The 21,852-nt window shown below is 35.1% G+C and overlaps 1 protein-coding gene across 4 annotated transcripts in view; it reads left to right on the forward strand.

The window, feature by feature from the left end:
* The window catches only part of pxk (PX domain containing serine/threonine kinase), a 31,646-nt gene extending 11,269 nt beyond the window's left edge, over positions 1-20,377 (forward strand). The window contains exons 8-19 of one of the 4 annotated variants that reach the window (XM_056447538.1): positions 1,455-1,559; positions 4,648-4,749; positions 5,785-5,946; positions 6,780-6,897; positions 8,902-8,980; positions 11,789-11,837; positions 11,928-12,005; positions 12,484-12,570; positions 12,654-12,717; positions 14,726-14,788; positions 16,568-16,595; positions 18,432-18,510. In XM_056447538.1, coding sequence (XP_056303513.1) covers positions 1,455-1,559; positions 4,648-4,749; positions 5,785-5,946; positions 6,780-6,897; positions 8,902-8,980; positions 11,789-11,837; positions 11,928-12,005; positions 12,484-12,570; positions 12,654-12,717; positions 14,726-14,788; positions 16,568-16,584 — 924 coding nt within the window. In that variant the 3' untranslated portion in view covers positions 16,585-16,595; positions 18,432-18,510. Of the gene's footprint in view, positions 1-1,454; positions 1,560-4,647; positions 4,750-5,784; positions 5,947-6,779; positions 6,898-8,901; positions 8,981-11,788; positions 11,838-11,927; positions 12,006-12,483; positions 12,571-12,653; positions 12,718-14,725; positions 14,789-16,567; positions 16,596-18,431 lie in introns of all 4 variants that reach the window. The other 3 variants (XM_056447539.1, XM_056447536.1, XM_056447537.1) reach the window with 3 other exon arrangements.
* The last annotated feature ends 1,475 nt before the right edge of the window (positions 20,378-21,852 follow it).

The following is a 21,852-nucleotide window of genomic DNA, read 5'->3' on the forward strand; positions in this document are numbered from 1 at the left end:
TTTTAGTTCAGCTACTCTTATTTCCAGACATGTATTTTATTTTCATTTGTATTTCAGCTTTTGTTTTAGTTTTATTTATTTATTTGCTATTAGAAGTTTTTTTTGGTTTTGCCACTTTTATTAGTTTTGTATTTACATTTATTTGAGTTAGTTGCCAGACATTAGCAATCTTTATTTTATTTCGGCTTCATTTCAGTTATCAGAGATGTTATCAAAGTTGGTGGTTCATTCCGCTGTGGCGACCCCTGATGAATAACGGAACTAAAGGCTGATTTATACTTCTGCGTCAGGCGCATGCGTATGGTCCGGCGCAGCCTTCGCGCGGTTGCATAGCCCTCACTGTGGCTGACGCCGACGCTGACACGCACCTCTCGTAAAATGTAACTACAAGTCGTAAATACGTGTAGTGCAAGCTCTGTGATTGGTCAGCTTGGGAGCTGTGACAAGTGTGGGCGGTGCTGATAGCCACGAGTCTGATAGAGCGGGTGTTTACAAGTGTAGAGTCCCGTGAAGGAGCTCCAGATGGAAACTGTTTGTGTTTACCCTATAATCAAAGTTGTTGCACGTCTGCCGGTTCCCACTTCTGAATAAGCGAGTTTTAGCTGCTTGTGCATTAAGCTAGCATTTAGAAAAAACAAAACACCCGCGAAGAAACACGACAGAGGAACATAAACACCTACTGCCAGCTAGCGTTTCGGAGGTGTTATTGCAGAGCAACACAAACAGCATGCAGAAATGTAAATGCGCGGCTACGAGCAAGGCAAGCATTGTGGGTCACGTCGATCACTCGACACAGAAGTATAAACCAGCCTTAAGCTGAAGGAAAATAAATGAACAAATGAGATGTTATCAGACAGATGTTATTCAATACATTCTGATATGTTATCATTTACTCTCCCTTTACTTGTTCCAAACCTGTTTTCACTTTCCAAATCTGTTTTTAAAAAGCTAAAAACCTGTAATCATTGACTTGAATATACTATGGAATTATACTATAGTTTCCAGCATTCTTCAAAATATCTTCTTTTGTGTTTAACAGAAGAAAGAAACTCATAAAGGTTTGGAAGCACTTGAAGGAGACTAAATGATGAGAAAAACATTCATTTTGGGGTGAACTATCCCTTTGAAATCCCTTGTTAGACATGCTGTTCCGCATATGCGTGTATAAAATGGTTCTTCAAGGCTGATCTTCAGTCAGTTGGAGGACATCTGATCGTGACGTCTGCATTCCAGATCAGCAGATTAAAGGAAACCAGCTGAGATTCACATTCATGAGGAAAACATGACCCACATCTCACCATCGGTCTCATGCGAAAGCATGCAAATCGACACGCTTATGAAACAGTCACCTATTAACCAAGCAGAATGTCTGAGCAGCACCCTGACAAAGTCCTAAAACAAAATAAATCTGGACAAAAAATAACTTTAAACTGTTTTGTATGTTTTTTTCATAGCATTCAAACATCTCTCCTGTCAGTTTCGCCACTACCAGTGAATCTTCTGCGCTAATCATCCGAGTTTTCAGTGAGAAAGGAACGCTAAGGGATCACATTTGCAAGGTTTGGCTCTTTTTATTTGACACATCAAATCAAATGTGTTTTCATATCCGAGGTTTTATAGAAGTTATAAATGTCAATGAACAATATAGCTATGATTATGTGTGTTTTGGAATATGCTTAATGCTTAAAGGTCCCATGAAGTGCATTGAAATGTGCTTTTTTTTTATTTAATGTTTGATGCCATCTGAACTGAAACATGAAGACAGAGCAGGACATAGAGTAGCTCCTCCCCTTTAAAAAAAACTGCCAATAGTGTTTTGTTTTTATCACAGCTTTTTCAATGAGAGTGGTTGAGATCAAGTGCATCAAATGTGAAGTGTCTCGAAGGGGGTGGGGCATGTCAGATACTAGAGAGAGTTTGATTGGTCAAGCTTTGAGAAACCTAAGTTTGAGCTTAAGTTTAAGCTTGAAAAATTCTTTGGTCAATTTAGGCAGAAGTGATAAACCTAAACTTTGGGTGTTTATATCAGGTTTAAATTTTCTAACCGCAAATGTTGTCACTGTTTTGTAGCACACTAGATTATAGATCTCCTTAAAACTAACATTATAGTAATATTAACATCCTAAAAAAATTTATTTTAATTTCATGGGGCCTTTAATGTAAATGGCAAGACGCGTGTAAAAATTAAAAAATGCACTTAAAGTTAAAATACAAATGAGTTGGTTAAACTCAAAAATGCGCACGAACTGCCATGGAAACATGTTTACTGAATAAATTCAAGAATGAGCATCAAAAACACATTGTAAAACATCTGAAATGTAGTTTTGGTTATTCTAAAATCCCTCAGCCAAAGTCTGTCATTAAAATGGTTCAGTATTATTTCCTCCAGAACTGTCTTGAGCGTCTGCGCTTTAAAAGAGTGTCTTACACCTCCAAAAGCCACTGCACGAAACACCATTTCAAATTCTGAGGCACAAATCATTTGTTATATAGACCTTTTTTGGCTGCTGCATGGAGAGGGTGCCATAGCGAGGAGCATCTTCCGGTAGAATGTTTATAACTTCCGTTTACAGCGTTTACAACAGGTAATTTGTGATAAAAAATGGGTTTCAATAGCGTTTGGAGTGGATTATGGAGTGTTTTTGTGACGCACAACTTTGAAAGGTGTGTGTTAAAGATGTTATAATCTGTCAGATGTGGTTCAAGCGCGAGAGAAAAACGTTCTTTTAGTTTCACGTGTCTTCCGCCAGAAATACAGTGTGTGTGTTTTCCCGACGCACGCACACACAGACACACACACTCACACAATACTTCACTGCATTATAGAGCAAACGGATTACTGGCATGAAACTTAACAGGTATGTACGTCATGCAATTTCCAAAAAATGACCAATAAAATTCTCTGCTGGCTGATTTGTAGGTTGATTATAATCGGAAGCAGTTTATGTTTATGTTAGTGGGACAGTACAGGCTACTTGTGTGTGTGTCAAACATTTTGGTGAATTACATTTGTTTGGGTTGGTTATATTTTTGAATGAAAGAGAAGATGTTGACTTTAGAGATGACGAGGCTTCATTTGAACAGCACAATTTGAACAGCACAGGATGCCGCCTGACAACAAGGGAAAAATGCCTTAGAGCAGTTGTTTTCCATGTTTTTTTAAGTGATCAGTCCAGCAGGTGGCGCTGATCAACAACAGCAGTAGTTCATAGACGTTAAAAGCGAATAAAATAGATTAAAACTATCATGTTAATCTGGTTTTGCGCATAAATAAAATTCACACATTTGGATTGAAACATAGCCAAGCGGCAACCTCCCGCTCTCCATCGGGAAGACCATATGGAAGTAACTGAAACTGCAATTCATCAAAATTCCGCTAGTCCTGGCTCCATAATTGAGCAAATTGCAATTTAGCCCACTGTTAGAATGGCCAACTTTACAGCAGAAAATAAGGTGTTTACAGCCTGGTACAAAGAACGATTTTGGTTCATATAGCTATTATTACCCTCCATGACAACTGTGAGGGGGTGAATTTTTTTATAACTCATCCATTTCCTTTATTTTAGGTTATATTAAGTTTGCATAATTAAGGGCGTGGCCACTTGAGTGACAGCTAGGTCTCGCTGGTTGCCGTCACTTCACCTCATCTGAATCCGGCAGATTAGCCACTGATCTCGGCATGTTCATCGTATTTTTGTGTTGTTTTATGTGGCTTTACACAGTTAGCTGCCTTCTGGACTTATTTCTTACAATTATCAGATGATATGGGATGCTGTGTGCACTTAATTGTGCTCACAAACAATTCACGTGGCCTCCGTTTCCCATGTGAGTAAAGTTATATACTTGTATACCATCTCTATAAATGTATTTGTTTTATTTAAGATCATTTATCATTAATATTTTTCTTTAGACCCGTAAAGCACTCCAGAATCTGACAGATTGATTAGCTGTAGGTTCTAGAACAGTCGTCTGAAGCGTTATCATACAGTGTTATGCTGGATTTCATCATCAGTAGTCTTGCATTTACTAACACACACTATATTTGAAGTGTTTGGAAGTAATTTGCGTTTTCCTCCTGTAGAAAAACGTCATAAGAACAATGTTTAGTGGCTCAATGTATTACTACAGTGTTTTTAAAAGTCTAAACACTTTATTGATATAGTGTACAGCCAAGCACATGTGATCAGAACACAAACCAGTCGCAGGTAATAAAGTATCAAGCGTTTCTCCCTAAGTAAAGTCTGTCTGCCAGGTCTAAGCAAAGTCCCAGCAGGTGTCTGTAGCTCCGCTCACTCTCCGCCTGTTTGCCCTTGTTTGGTATCCCGCTGTGGGTGCGATGACGCGCAAACAAAATGGCGACGGTTGGCCTCGCCTACTTGTAGCTTCTTTTGCAGTGTTCAGAAACCTATGGGTGACGTCACGGATACTACGTCCATATATTTTACAGTCTGTGAACATAGCTCATGAGAATAAGATGGCGGGGCTAGAAGGCAGTGATGTAAAAGTGGCAGTTGACCTTCTATGAAGGCGGAATTTAGCTTACTTTAGTTGAGGTTTGAGCTCTGAAATGTTTATATAGTACAGCGAATTTCTGTATGTCTCAGTTCATGATCTCTTTAACGTTCTTGAATTGTATCGCTCCTTCAGGTGAAGCCCAAAGAGCCCTTTCTGAGGAAGTATTGCAATCCCAAGAAGATCCAGGGTTTGGAGCTGCAGCAGATCCGCACGTTCGGGAGACAGATTCTGGAGGTCTGTATTACTAACTGGTTTAGAAAACCAGTCAAAATAGCCAGTTTATAAAAGAATCAGTATTGATTTGATCATTTATTGTTGTTATTGTTGTACATTTTTTTGTGTAAGGGTTTATTATTAGTAAACATAAGTATTATACATTGAAATAGTAGAATTTATTTTTTAAACCTTCCATTGACTTGCATTCATAAATATCAGATGTTCACAGTTAGCTTGTAACAGACAGCACTGTTATTTTAATATTTGCATATTGAATTGTCATTTGTCTACTTTCTTCCCTCTATTTGTTTACATGCATAACTATATTTGACCTGCTTTTAACATAAATTGATTTATCCTTGTGTATCCATTACCATTTAATAAAGGGTTATATTTCAGTTTGTTAATGTTTTTATTTTTTAATTATTTTTAGGAACATATAACCAGTGAAAACAAACGAATAAATATGCATATACTGTACATATACATACACATATATCATTCCACACATGCATATACTGTATATGTCCATTACACATACACACACACACACACACACACACACACACACACACACACACACACACACACACACACACACACACACATATATATATATATATATATATATATATATATATATATATATATATATATATATATATATATAAAGTTTAAAGAAATTATGCATCACAACAATATTCAATATTGATAATAACTGATTTATTAAACATTACATCAGGATATTATACTGATTTCTGGAGAATTGTGTGACACTGAAGACTGGATTGTAATGATGTTGAAAATTCAGCTTTAAATCACAGAAATAGATTATATTTTAAAGTATATTCACATAAAACATACAATTATGGCTAATTGTAATAATATATCAAAATATTATACATTTTACTGTGTTTTTAATTGTATAAAGGAAGCCTTGGTGTCTAAAAAATGTTTTGAATGGTAGTGTATTTTCAGATTTGCTTACTATTCTTTTATCTCAGACTGGTTTACATTAAAATATCCATAAATCTGTCTTTCGTTTTATTCCAGGCATTAAAATTTCTCCATGACAAAGGTTTTCCTTATGGGCATCTTCACGCGTCTAATGTCCTGATCGACGAAAACACCTGTAAACTGCTGGATGTAGAGAATTCATTACTGGGACTGCCGTCTTACTACAGGCCTTATGTGACACAGTTCAGGAAAATTAACGTAAGACATTTTTATGTTGAATTTACTAAAAAAAATTAAAAACAAACTATTAAATTAAATATTATTTATTATAAATGTCAATTGTATTTTATATTTATTTTTATTCATATATTAAGAAAATACAAAAATTATATTTAAGTAACAAAAAGCTACGTATTTTAAAAAATGGTTTAGAAAATAGTTACTTTTCGTATTTTATTATATTTAATTTTATGCAGCAATTAATAGTATATTATCATAAACATATTGTGAGAATGGGTGTATTTTAATGACGAGTTATTTATTTTTTTATTTGTTATAACATTTATTATATACATATTATTTATTATTACTTACCATACATACCATAATTTGAAAATTGTATTTAATTTTGTCATTTTCATATATTATATATATTTGTTATTAGTTTATTAATTGATCTTAAAAATATAAGTATTACTCTAAGCAAAATAAATAAATTTTACATTTTATAAATTGTAAATATTCAACATTAATTTTCCAGTGATGTATGAATCAGCGCAACAATACATTTTATCAACAATTCAGTGCCAAAATGTTTGTCTGTTTTGATGCTAATAAAACTGAAGAAAAATACCTTCTGTGGAATTATCTGACACCAAAACACAAACACAAAAGTGTAACATACACCTTTTTAACAATATATTCAACACATTCTGATGCATTTTAAGTAATTTGCCAAGTTTAATTCCACAAAACTGTTCTTTTATTTCTAAAAAATCCCATCTAAATACACCCAAATGTGTTGTTTACATGATAAAAATAATTCCAGTATCGCTGAAATGTGTGATGTTGTTGTTTTTTTCTGTCATCAGACCACAGAAAGTATAGACGTTTACTCGTTTGGACACTTGCTGTATGAAATGACGTACGGCCGTCCGCCTGACGCTGTTCCTGTAGATCAGTGTCCTCCGGCTCCATTCTCATCCGTCGGTAAGTCCCTTCCTCTGAGATTACTCTACATTTACGACTAACCAGACCACAACCTACAACAACACTGGACAGTAATGTCATTTAACAAAGACGGTGCATTTAAAGAAAGTGATAAACAAAGTTAAGCTGAATCAAATTAGACAAAATATGTCAGATATCAGCATGTATTAGAGTTTACAGGCATTTATTAGCACTGACTGAATGTAAAAGGCAGGTGTGTAGTAGGGTATGCACGATACTGGAAAAATATTTGACGTTGTTGGGTAATGCGATAACGATATTTCCTACGATTTAACATTTTGTTTGAAAAAATGCTATTTTCATAAGCTTTTTAAAAATTATTTATTTATTTAGTGATATTAAAATGAACAGGTAAAATATTAGTGTTGCGTAATGTTAGTCCCCGCCATTAGTGTTTATTTTTGACACTGGGTTCAGCCTTGGGCCGCTCCAGCCAATAGCAGAACAGCAACTACTGGGGAGGCCGGAATAAAGATAGTATGGCCCAATCAGATTGGTCAAATTTAGAGAATTTTAGAGAATGACCAATGCATAAAATCAATGTATTTTATCACCTGTTTCTGAGATGTGTATATTGTGTACTTTTATCACGATAACGATAATTTTGTAATCTATTGTGCAGCCTTAGGATGAATCAGGGCTGGGCCGATAAACAATATTATATCGTATCACGATTAAATTTATATTAATAACAATGATAAGCTCTGGACTTTTTTGCTTTTATATAGATATAAAAGTGTGTAAATATTAGAGATTTACTGGATTTTTGGCCACCGAAAATTTATCAGCCGAAAATGTTTTGCCATTTAATGGATCCTCTTATTTTTGTGGCTTGAGTCATTGTTGGGGTACTCTTTTAAATCTTGGAAGCATTAACAACTGATATCGAAATGTATATCGTTATCGTTCAATATGGAAAATAATTATCGAGAATGCATTTTGCCATATCGTCCAGCCCTAGAATGAAGTATATTATATGAGAAAGTCTAAAACAGTAAGACAATTAGCTGTCGCCTAGTGGTTAGGTGCATCGTCATTAAGCACCGAGGATGTTACGGTGACCCGAGTTTGATTCCCAGTTCGAGGTCCTTTGCTGATCCTTTCCCTCTAACTCTGCTCACCACTATTTTCTGTCAGTCCTCTCCACTGTACGATCCATATTGGGGCTGTTCTATTCCTGTTAGGGCTGCTCAATATATCGTTTTAGCATCGATATCACAATGTACGCATCTGCAATAGTCGCATAGCAAGAAATGCAATGTTGATTCTGAATTATAGTTGAGCTGGAGTCACAGAACACACGTGATTTGTAGAGGTTAACTATAGTAAAGTGAAAGTTTATCATTTGAATGGTTTTTTTAAGGCCTCTTAAAAACGTCTCTGAGCATTTTAAGAGAGTTATGATGTTTCAGAGGTGAAACAGATTCATTGTATTTAATTATTTAAACGATTTATGCAACAAAAAAAACGTACTTAGAATTTTTGTCATGTTTCTAGTACAAATATCTTTACTCGCCCCATTAGCAGATAATGTTGATTATTTTAAAGAAAAAACTCTTAATTTTGAGTTGATTCTTTTAAAGGTGAAAATATTTTTACATGATCTAAGAAATTTCCAATATTCGGAATAGAAACAAGACAAAATAAAGAAATAAAAGCTTTTTTGAATTGTGATTATTACATTTCTGCACCCGAATACTGTTAGACTCCCCAGAAAACTGTCAAATAGAGCTATCCAAACCATCTTGTAAAACTGTATTCACAACGCAATATTTATCAAAGAAAAATAAAATGCTGCAATATATCAATTTTTCCAATCTCATGTTTTCATTTGTCAATGTTTAAAAATACAGCTGTTGTTCCCAGGTTTTCTGTTGTAGTCTGACTCCCTGCTGAAGTAACATCCTGAACACATACTGGTCATTTTGTTCAAAGTTAGCGGTTTTATATAATGCGTAACCGTTTGTTCCTGTTTTCTCACAGTCTCTGTTCTTCAGTCCATTCTGTCCACTGAAGCTTGCAAAACAGGAATGCCAACCGTTTCCCAACTGCTGCAAACATCGTGAGTTACTGCATTCAGTCCTCTGTGTGTGTGCGTGTGCGGGTGCGTGTGCGTGTGTGTGTGAGTGTGTGTTTGTGTGGAAAGCTTTATGTGGTTTACAGGCACAGAAAGATGTATAATGACATGGGTATGACCTAGTTGTACTCTTATTAAGGTGGCCTGCAGAGACACACCTCATGTCTAGGGCTATATGGAATCTGTGGAAGTTTTTTGCTATTTCTGCACAGAATTTTGTAAAAAAAAAAAAAAAAATCTGCAGATTTTTAGATAAAATGATTTTGAGAGTATCGCGACCAAAATCCAATTAGATCCACTTATTTGGTAAACAAAGCAAGTCTATAATATAATATGTCTACTAAAAGACAGAACATATTATTTTACAAACTGTATTATAGATAAATAATATGAACATTTTCATATTAGACAATAATTTTAGTAAAATTAATAAAAAAAAACTGAATAAATCCAAATTTACACACATTTACACAAGTAAATAGACTCAATGTACTCATGTTCTCGTCACACTGGGGGTATTTTTATATACACACTAGGTTTTTTTATATATATATAAATAAATACATTTTTATAATATCATTTCAGGAAGAAAATGTTTCTTTTAATTGTCATTAGTTAATGCGTTGATTAAAATTAGTAAAATAATGTAAAATGGTGTAAAAAATTAAAGACATTTTAGTCCTCCTGTGAAACTGTTCAACAGAGCAAGGACATTTTTCATAGTATTTTTTAAAATATTTTTTTCTTCTGGAGTAAAGTCTTTGTTTTCTCTTTTTTTTATATGGCTAGAATTTTTTTTTTTAAAGCTGCTATGGTCAATATTATCAACCCCCTTAAAGGGCCATGAATGTCTCAGCAGGGTGTTTTCACACCTCTAGTTTGAAAAAAGTCAGGAAAGTGGGTGAGTCCAGCTTTTTTTAGGTGGGAGTGTCGAGTGGCGTAAGGGCAGTTTCAGTACATGCATTACAGCTGATTTTCACAGCGGCAACACAAACACAGATGCAGGGCAGACAGACATTGACTACATTTACATGGACATCAGTAATTAAATTATTTGCCTTGATCTGAATAAGACAATAATATGATTAAGGTGTTTACATGAGTTGCTTTTTGAATGTTCCTGTCATGATCCCGTTTTACATGTTATAGCACGTAATTATAATAACATCATTCCGTCACCATGCTATCCACATTTCCTCCGGAGTGGCATGTAATTCCGGCTGTTTCATTTTTAATTTGTCGACTTTACTGCAGTTTGGCACTTTCACTTTCATTCAGGAACATTTCATGCATGCCCCCATCACAAACGAAATATTGGATGCGAGGAACTGCTGGAAGAATGTTGTTTTAATGGAATGTTTGATACCGCATGGCAAATGGGAGGAAAAAGCTCTCCATTTCTCTGTAACTTAAAAGCCATGTGTGTATAGACATGTGTGTATGTCACAAAATGCGGCGAAAATCCTACGATGGTAATAGTTTGATTGCGGTGTTTACATGTATACATTCGGAGAGCAGCGTTTACAGCAGATCTTTCAGTCCATAATATTGTATGTTAACATATTGTAAACTTATTAACTAAATCATTTTGATTTAGGTATGTCTTTAAAAACTGAAAGAGTACTGCTGACTAACTTTGCCTCTAAACAAAGAACAGTGATCACACACTTACCAAATCTGTAGAGACAGGACAATTAACACCTACTGGAACCGCGTATTTTTTAAAAGAAGACGAGCGGCAATTTCCGATTTCACCATTTCCAGATGTGAAAAGCTCTCGGGAAAAACATGTTCCTTACAGACATATTTTTGTCGCATGTTAGCAGACCACTGTAATCCACACGTGAGTCCAGCTGCGCTGTCATTGCGGGAAAATGGAAACAACCTTTATTGCTGAACATTTATAAATGCAACACTGACGACCCATGTCTCCAAACAATTCTTCTTCTTCCACTTGTTTTAATTACGGTTGACAACACAACGTGGCGTCTCTCGTCCTCGAAGCCATCGTGCATATTAATGAAGTTGCACCTCATTCACAATAGAGCGTGCTGATTGGCGGTCTGGAAACACTTTGAGTTTTCAGCATTAATTCATAAGAAAGACTCCCAAGACGTCAAGGATTTAATTGCCGTGACCTAGCTTAAAAAATTATTTTCAAACTGCAAAAACAAATTTGCACGAAATAACTCAAAAACAACCAATTTTCACTTTTTAGTGAAATATATGTGTCCTAATAGTGTTTTTGCAGCGTGGGACACATATATGACTGTCAACATCTCAAAAATGTGTTTTGGTGTTTCGTGAACTTTTAAGAATAGTTTTTGTTTTTCTTGATTGGCAACAGAACAAACTGCTGTTATCCAATGACCTGGCTAATTAGCCTAATTCACCCAGTTAAGCCTTTAAATTACACTCTAAATGACTAGTAAAACAGTATCTGGCATCAAGGCAAAGACTAATGACATTAGTTATTAGAAATATTATGATTAAAATGTGTTGAAAAAAAATCTCTCTGCTAAACTGCACTTGAAAAATATTTGAAAAAGAATTAAACTTTCACAGGAGGGTGGATCACTTGGTCTTCAACTGTAGGTCTTATTTTCTTACTGCAAAAATTCATTTTACATTATAAGATGAAATGATTCCAAGCCATTGTAATGCTTTTGTGCGATTCATCTCAAGAATAACAAGTACAACAGATAAAGTCTTTATTTTTAATCGAGTCATGAACACAGAGCATGTGCTGGAGTCTACTGTAATTGTAAATGTTTAAAACTCTTGCTCTATCAGGTTATTCAATGACGTGCTGCTGTTCAACTCTGAAAAACCCCAGTTTAAGGTAAAAACAGACCTGAAGTAAAAGACACAAAAATAATAAACCAGTTTGTGTTTTTACAAGTGATTAATTTCCCTTCTTTACAAACTGTAGATCAGCTCTAAATTAAAGGAGGCCCTGAAATCCTCCAAAGAGGGTTTGGAGAAGCGTCTGGTGGAGGAGCAGAGGACGGTCAGTGACTTCTTCTTTTTTTGCAACAAACGTTTGCGTTGCAAACATGACCACACTTGATGTTGTCATTTTAATTAAGTATGCTTAATTCAGCTAGAAAATTTGGTTAATTTACTCACACTCAGGTCATTGAAGATGTTGGTGACATTTTTTTTCTTCCAGTAAAGCATCAAAGTTTGTGTAAACCACTTTTAGTTCAGTATTTGATGTATTTACAGCTGAAATAGAATATTGAGTAGGGGGCGGGGCTTTCTTTTTGCACATCATTTCCTTTTAGCAAACTAACGGTAAAAGGGGTGTGGTTAAGAATACTGTGGCTGAAGCAGTCAAACTTTTCATCAACTCAGACTACAGGAAAATCCATTTTTTCTTTAAAGGTCTTAATTTTTTAATTGTTCAAGTTCTTTTTCTGTAATTGAAACCTCATGTTTTATTTATTTATTTAATTTTTTATTTATTTTATTTTTATTTTTTTCAGATCCACCAGCACAAGCGACTGACCCGAGCGCAGTCACACCACGGCTCAGAGGAGGAAAAGAGGAAGAGAAAGATTTTGGCTAGAAAGGTTCTTTACCACAATAACACTTGCATAACAAGAATATCCAAACGATTACATTATTCCCTCTAAACGTGAGTGTTTTATTTCAGAAATCAAGACAGTCAACGTATGAAATTGAGGAGGATCTCTCTGTCAAATATAACAACAACTCTGGTAGGTCATTTTTATTAGTAAATGTGTGTTTATAAAATAAGCAAAAGTAACTTGCTTAACTTAATACACTTCATTGTCCCGAATGGGGAAATTTATCTTGGACCCTAGGCCAAATTTACATATACAGCGGTCTCTTGTTATTCGCGAGAGTTAAGTTAACAGTTTAACATTTTTCTCTCTTGTTTAAACACTCTCAAAGTTCAAACCTTTGTAGAAAATTAGGTCTAGTATTAAAGAATGAAACCAAAGATCAAAACCATTCATTTATTTATGTATTAATGGCAGAAGTTCAACCTTTTTGTGCGCTGGTTAGCATCTTCCTCTGCCTTTACAGTGCAGAATGTTCCGTCGACATTGTGGGGAGAAAACTTCCAAACATGCAGTACAGCACTTCAGAGTCACACTGCTAGCGTTGAAAGATAAATGTAAATTTGACAAGCTGGACGCATTCTGTACTGTACAGGAGACATTGCACGAAGGAGATTGACTGACAATGGTCTACAGCCAATTAAGACACAGAACATAATGCGCTGTAGAGAAAAACCATGTCTAATTACTCGAAAGAAAACTGCGAGGCTGTGAAAAGCAAACGGCATTATAGCGAAGGACCACTGTACTGAACAAAAAAAAGACAACACATATGAACACAAACATTTAATCATCAACTCAAATATTACGTGTTTATAAATGTAATTGATGTAGGTATAAAAGATTTCTTAAAAAGATTGTATCTGCACACAGGCAGCCTGTATCATCTATCGAAAGGCAGTCTTAAAATAAACTATGTGAGGGGCCAGCTAATATTTAGAAATATTCTATTTAGCTCATAGAAAGATTCTAAGGATCGATTCTGGAAGTATATATAGCGGTCGTTCTGTTTTTTTTAGTTTATTTTTTTTATTTTTTATTTCCTGACTTTAAAATAGGATACAAATCCCTCCCATTTTGAGGCCGACCGCAACATGATGTAGGATTGCGTTTTCCCCACCCTCCGAAGTGATTGACAGCCTCAAATTAACATGTCTCAGTAGTAACGCATATAATCAAATCAACAAGACAGGACGTGTGCAAAGCAACTGGGAATAAAAGATCTGTTGAGCACTCTGTGATCATCAATCATCATCAAATGTGATCAAGAGTTAGTTTTACAAGTTTAAAATGCTTTTAAAACAGTGCATGTGTGTAATGAATTTATTACCACAGTCAGTATAATTATAAAAAAAGATGCTTCAATCCTTGATTGTGGGCGTTAAATCAGGTTTATTTTGTACATTAACGCAACTGATGTCCATACAGCAGTGGATATTAACATGTATCCTGTCACATTTGCCATGCAAAAATATTTCAATGTTAAACACGTGCGCTGTGTGTGTGTGGGCGTGAACTTTGTAACAACATTGTGTGTGACTCATCGTTGCAAAAAGGCTTGAATTAACTCCACAACAAATAATCATTGGTAAAGTTCTTACTGTAGTATTACTCACAAACGTTATGTGAGATCTGCTTCCTTCATGTCTGTCACTGTGCTGTTTATCTGAGGCAACAATAACTGCTACATTGTGTTCAGAGCAGATAATTCCAATATTCTGAAAGGTATAATGAATAATCTGATGGGTGTTTTGAGCTGAAACTTTACAGACACATTCTGGAGACACAAAAGAAAAAGGGTCATATAGGTGCCCTTTCTAGATCTGTCCATTTTGCGAAACATTTTGATTTCAAATGTTTTTTTTTAACTAGACTCCTGCTGTTGAAGGTCTTCAGAGGTTTATCATGATTACAAAAAACTATTCTGAGTGACTTTTTTAATACTAAAACTAATATAAAACTTTTTTTTTTCGGTTAAATTGAGTCCCTGACACCATTTTGAGTTTTTAATTTTAATGATAACCTGTAGACAAAATGTTAACCGTACAGTTATAATGCCTGTTAAGGAGTTAAATATCTAAATACAGTAACTTTACAGTGAAGTAACACAGTAAAGCATGTATTTCTCCTCCTCTTCTAGCAGGTTCTGGAGCGAGTTCACCTCCAACCTGCCCGTCCTCTCCTACTCCTCTACCCGGATCAGGTACGTCCCGTGTACAACTTCATTTGCAACCATTCACTATCTCAACCACATCAGAAGAGTTTGTTTTTCCTGGTTTGTGCATCTTTATTCCAGTATCTCCACTCAAACAGTCAGTTCTCCAAGCAAACATGTTCTGTTTTCTTCTATATTTGTTGCATGATGTGGTAAAATGTCTTCAATTGTAACTCTCAATGGCGCATTAACGTTTCTCATTGTTTTTTCAATCAAACATCAATCATAGACGTAATCTCTCATTTCCATAATCAATCAATCAATCATCCATTCATTTTACTAGAGCATAATCCAGACCCTCTAGGATTTCGTGATTCCATGAAAAAATGTAAAAACAAGCAAATGTTGTGAATTTTTGCAGAGATTGAAAGTTTTTTTTAATTGTCGCATGTTTTGGGCAGTCAGGACACTGTTCGAATTCCCACAGAGCGCCATCGGCACTAGTGTTACATTCAAAAAATTTTCATATTTGCGAATGAAATGTGCTCAAGTTGTCCATACATAATTCTCATCTGATGTGTGATCCTCGTCATGTTGCTGTTGTTGTTGTTGTAGTAGTAGCAGTAGTTGATGTTGTTGTTGTTGTTGTTGTAGTCATAGTAGTAGTTGTTGCTAAAGTAGTATCAGCAGTAGTAGTAGTTGTTGATGTTATAGTAGTAGTAGTTGTTGTTGTTTTTGTAGTAGTAGTTTATTTTTATAGCATATTTGTATAACCAGCGCTGCTGTAGTAGTAGTAGTAGTAGTAGTAGTAGTAGTTGTAGTAGTAGTAGTAGTAGTAGTTGTTGTTGTGGTAGTAGTACTCTAGTAGTAGTTTATTTTTATAGCATATTTTTACAACACAGCGCTGCTGCTGTAGTAGTTGTTGTTGTTGTTGTTATAGTAGTTGTTGTGGTAGTAGTAGTTTATTTGTATAGCATATTTTTACAATACAGCGCTGCTGCTGTAGTAGTAGTAGTAGTTGTTGTTGTTGTTGTTGTTGTTGTTGTAGTAGAAGTTGTTGTTGTTGTAGTTTTTGTAGTAGTAGTTGTTGCTGCTGTTGTAGTAGTTGTTGTAGTTGTAGTAGTAGTAGTTGTTGTTGTTGTTGTTGTTGTGGTAGTAGTAGTTTATTTGTATAGCATATTTTTACAATACAGTGCTGCTGCTGTAGTAGTAGTAGTAGTTGTTGTTGTTGTTGTTGTAGTTGTAGTAGTAGAAGTTGTTGTTGTTGTTGTTGTAGTTTTTGTAGTAGTTGTTGTTGTTGCTGTTGTAGTAGTTGTTGTAGTTGTAGTAGTAGTAGTTGTTGTTGTTGTTGTTGTTGTAGTAGTAGAAGTTGTTGTTTTAGTTGTTGTTGTTCTTGTAGTAGTTTTTGTAGTAGTAGTTGTTGTTGCTGTTGTAGTTGTTGTTGTTGTGGTAGTAGTAGTTTATTTGTATAGCATATTTTTACAACACAGTAAACTCTAGTTTCTCTTAGTGTTTCTTTTTTATAAATTACAGCATCAGTGGTTGTCGAGGTCAAAAAAATTAATAAATTAATAATAAACAGAGGAGTGTAAATTTGTGTGTACATTCACCGCAAACTGATAAAAGAAATACCTCAAGATTTGCTGCAAAACTTACCACAACATCAGTAATTTTATTCGCAAAAATCTGATTTTTTTTTCTCCGCAAAATCCTAGAGGGACGGATAATCATCCGATGTGTGGACTCATTCAGATATGATCAGTAACTTGTGTGTGCCTCTCTCTCTCTCTCTCTCTCTCTCTCTTTATATGCTGTCTTCAAAACTAGAGCATGCGCCATTTTGAACGTGTGTGGGGTAAAGTAATTCAACAATAATAAACTCTTTCCACTGTAAAGTTGCAGCTCACCTTCTCTCAGCAGAGCTCTCTATTATTCCCCACAGCAAAACTCTCGTTAATATTAACGCATGCAGATGACATGCAAATGCGGTCAGCCCAGCCTACTGAGAAGGGTTAATGCAACTTTAAAAGCTCACAATCTGCAATTGCTAATTTACGCACCAAGGATTGGTTCATTTAAGGCTTTTCTGAGGGCAAATTTTTCGTTTTGTTAACAAGCACTTTTGGTTTTGTGGATTGTGATGGTTGTTTTTGTTTTTTTCTTAAAGGTTTTCTTATATATGTGATTTATATTAGTTATTTACTTATTTATTTATTTTACTTTTTAAAGATGCTATTGAATGCATTTTAAATGTATATATGGCATCTGGCAGTTATAAGCATAACTGAGCTTGTATGCTGACGATGCATATCTTGCTGATTGGTTCATGAGTCATGCTGCTCGTCACTTATTTCCAAGAAAGTGATTGGTCAGTAACTGCAAACAGTATGGGCAAATCAGCATTAAGATATTTAAAGTCAACGTGAAATGGCAGCTTTCTTTCTAATCCTTCATATTTATGATTTTTATAGCTTAAAATATAGTACGTTTGATTGTATATCTAATAGACAAAATGTTTCAAATCAATACTTTTGATTTGTTATATTTTATTTTTGCGTAATATTTGATCATTTTACATTTTTATCTAAAAAAATTAAGGGCTTGTTCGCCCAAAAATTTTGATTCTTACACATTTATTATTTTATTTGGCCATGATTAAGTTCAGTTATATTTTAAATTATGTTCTTTTGTCTATGTATGTATATATGTTTATGTAATGTTAATATTTTATTATATAAGAATATATAGATTTTTACTACACTGCCTGACAAAAGTCTTGTCGTCAATCCCAGTTGTAAGAGCACCAAAAATATATTGACTTCTAGTTGATCATTTGGAAAAGTGGCAGAAGGTAGATTTTTCTGTTGAACTGCATCCCAATCATACCAAATACTGCTGAAGACCTATTGGAACCCGCATGGACATTCTCATAGAAATCAGTCAAGTTTGGTGATAGAAAAATCATGGTTTGGGGTTTCATTCAGTATGGGGGTGTGCGAGAAATCTGCAGAGTGAATAGCAACATGAACAGCCTGAGGTATCGAGACATTTGTGCTGCTCATTACATTACAAATCACAGGAGAGGGCAAATTCTTCTGCAGGATAGCACTCTAGGGTTGGCCCGCCCAGTCACCAGATATGAACATTATTGTGCATGTCTGGCATAAGATGGAGGCATTGAAGATGAATCCAAAGTATCTTGATGAACTCTGGGAGTCCTGCTAGATGACTTTATTAATAAATTGAGTCATTGCAGAGATGTATGGATGCAGTCGTCCAAGCTCAGTCAGACCTTACTGTCCTGATTAAATAATTAAAAATCAAGGCATGATCATATTTTATTTTGGTAAATAAGCGTAATCTAGAGGCATTTGCCTTACATATAAGCCATTTCTGATATCAAATTATCAACTAGAAGTTGAGTTATTATATGTTGTTCCTAAAACCTGGATAGGCGAGAAGACTTTTGTCAGGTAGTGTATATTTTAATATCATGATATATTGTAGATTTGATTATTAAATTAGTATAAAATAAATGCATATAAAACAGTTTTAAATGTTCGTTTCACCTTGACTTTGAATGTTGCCGCTTGTGGTAAGTGTATAACCAGAACAGCTGCTGCACTTTAATCACTTCCTGTTTACATATTGAACTCGCCCAATGGTGATTGACTGTTTTCTGATCCTCCAGGAGCTCCTCTTCCTCCTCCTCCTCCTCCCCCTCCACCTCCTCCCGGGATCGACTCCAACCCTCCGTCTCTCTCTCCTCCCAGTGCCAACGGTGTGGGCAGAGGTGCCCTCCTCAGCTCCATCCAGTCCTTCAGCAAAAACAAACTGAAAAAAGCAGAGACTGTTGACCGCAGCGGCCCACGCTTGTGAAGAAGAAACAACAACAACAAAAAGAAACGCTCGTCTTGTTTTAGTGCAATTCGTCCACTCAAAGTCTTTTAGCAACTTGCGTCTAGCAGTGAAAAGTGACTGTTTGTGATCGAACTTTGTTGCCATTCAATTCCAGCAGAGCCCTGGTTTTAGGTTTTTTTTTTGTTTGTCAAGCTGCTCGACGTAAACTAAACAATTCTGCTTGGACCAGCTGTTGTATTTAAAAAAACGGACATACGCGCTCATTCGGACAAACAATACGACCCTCTTTATTTAGAAGTACTGTCTTACGAAGGCATTAATTGGTGGAGAATGCAGGCAACACATTAATTTTTTGACAATAATTAACGTAACGTAAACAGTTCTGCTTTGACCAGCTGTCGCATTAAAATTCAGGACTTGCACACTCATTTGAATGAAAAAATTAACCATTTCAATTTTGATTGTTGTTTTTACGAAAGCAAAACATAGAGTAAAATGCGGACAACATGTTTACGTTTTTGATGATAATTAGCGCAACCTAAACGATTCTGCTTGGACCAGCTGTCGCATCTGAATTAAGGGCTTGCGCACTAATTTGATTGGAGAAAAAAAAAGTCATTTTCATTTTCAATTATTGTTTTATGACAGCAGGAGAATGCAGACAACATGTTTACGTTTTTGATGATAATTAGCACAACCTAAACGATTCTGCTTGAACCAGCTGTTGCATTTGAGCGAAAATTTTTTTGTCAATTTCAATTTAAAGTATTGTCTTTTACGAAGGAAGAATATGGAGTAAAATGCGGGCAACACATTTATTTTTTGACGATAATTAACGTAACCTGAACGATTCTGCTTGGACCAGCTGCCGCATCTAAATTACGGACTTGCACATTCATTTGACCGAAAAATAAAATTTTCAATTTTAATTTTTGTTTTACGAAGGAAAAACATGCAGGAGAATGCAGTCAACATGTTCACGTTTTTGACGATAATTAGCATAACCTAAACGATTCTGCTTGGACCAGCTGTTGCATTTGAGCAAAAAAATTAAAGGCAATTTAAATTTAAAGTATTGTCTAACAAAGGCAGAATAATATAAAGTAAAATGAGGGAAACACATAGATTTACACATTTATTTGACTGAAATAAATACCATCTTCGGTTTTAATTATTGTTTTACAAAGGCAAAACAAGGAGGAGAATGCTTACAATATGTTTGTTTTTGACGACAATTAGTGTAACCTAAACTATTCTTCTTAGATCAGCAATTCCATTTGAGCGAATTTTTTTTAAGTCAATTTAAATTTAAAGTATTGTCTTACGAAGGTAGAATATGGAGTAAAATGCGGGCAACACATTTATTTTTGACGATAATTAACGTAATGTTAACAATTCTGCTTGAACCAGCTGTCGCTTTTTAATTAAGGACTTGCACACTGAGTTGTCTGAAAAAATACCATTTTCAATTTCAATGAATGTTTTACGAAGGCAGAACATGGAGGAGAATGCAGGCAACATGTTCACGTTTTTGACAATAATTTTTCGTAATCTAAATGATTCTGCTTGGACCAGTTGTCCCATCTAAATTAAGGACTTGCGCACTTATTTGACTGAAAAAAAAACATTTTCAATTTCAATTATTGTTTTACGAAGGCAAAACATGGAGGAGAGCAACATGGTTACGTTTTTGACGATAATCAGCATAACATAAACGATTCTGCTTGGACCAGCTGTTGCATCTAAATTAAGGACTTGCGCATTTATTTGACAGAAAAAATAATTATTATTGTTTTACGAAGGCAAAACATGTTGGAGAATGCGGGCAACATGGTTACGTTTTTGATGATAATTAGCATAACCTAAACAGTTCTGCTCGCACCAGCTGCCACATCTAAAGACTTGCACACTCATTTCGCCGAAAAACATACCATATTTTCAAATTCAATTATTGTGTCTACAACACATTTATTTTTTGACTATAATTAACCTAAACAATTCTGCTTGCACCAGCTGTCGCATCTAAATTAAGGACTTGCGCACTCATTTGACCGAAAAAAATCGATTTAAATTGAAAGTATTTTCTTACGAAGGCAGAATATGGAAGAAAATGCAGGCTACAGATTTATATATTACTATTCATTTAGTACGAATGAGAACGTAACTGGATTTTATTGTCAGTTCATAAAATGAGCGACATTTAAATCTGACGTTTTAATTCAACTGTTTATTTTGGAGGGTTCAAGCTGCATTTGCCACATTTACCATTGTGCCTACAAAAGCGGAGAACTTTTTATTGTTTAGTTTTTTGTTCGAGCTACATTTTGTACGCATTTTCTTTCGGAACAAAGTACTATTTGTATTCCTGTTCTGAAAGATCACAATCAAACATGTTGCACAAATATTGACATTTAAACAATGCTTTTACGCTTCTTAAAGGGACAGTTCACCTAAAAATACAAAATTCGGTCACTGCGTTTCCTCCACTTATTTCAAACCTTCTTGAGTTTAACATGAAAGAAGATATTTTGAAGAATGTTGGAAACTAGTAGCCATTAACTTCTGTAGTATTTATTATCCTACTATGGAAGTCAATGGCTTCAGGTTTCCAGTATATATGTTGAAATAGTATATTTATAGTAAGTAAATTAAAATTTTAGGGTGAACTGTCTCTTTAAAAACAGTCGCTGTTTGAAAACAAAAATGGCTTTGATTTACCACTGACATGATTGTATATTGTCCATTGTGATGTCACTTATTCCGTCTAATCCCATTGGTTGCTGCAGCCTGGTAGGGATTTTCTGCCAATCAGAGATGACCAAGTGTTGGTAAACGAAAGTGGTTTCTCATTTTGCACACACAAATAGGGAGACTTGTATATTTCATATTCATCGTAGGGTCCTGTTGAAAAGCAGATCCATTTGTAATCTATACCAGTGTACAGTAATGCACAAAGCTCTAGTACCCGTAAATGCATTTGTACATAGATTCAGACACACACTGAAAGCAGTTCAGTACCGTACTACACATTCTCAGCTTTGTTATTACCGTGGGGGAAGAGTTTAATAATGTTTTCATTTTTTCGCTACAGCACTTTACCGCTGATTATTTGGCAGTGGTCTTGAAGAAGAAACATTCTAAAGTTTACAACAGAGATGTATGTATGTATGAGGACGGTTGAAGAATCAATGTGTTTGATGATGATGATGAAGAAATTTGCCACTGATTTTCGCCTCTGTACAGTTGCCTCA

The sequence above is a fragment of the Danio aesculapii genome, chromosome 22 (genome assembly GCF_903798145.1).
Source record: "Danio aesculapii chromosome 22, fDanAes4.1, whole genome shotgun sequence".
Lineage (NCBI taxonomy): Eukaryota > Metazoa > Chordata > Actinopteri > Cypriniformes > Danionidae > Danio > Danio aesculapii.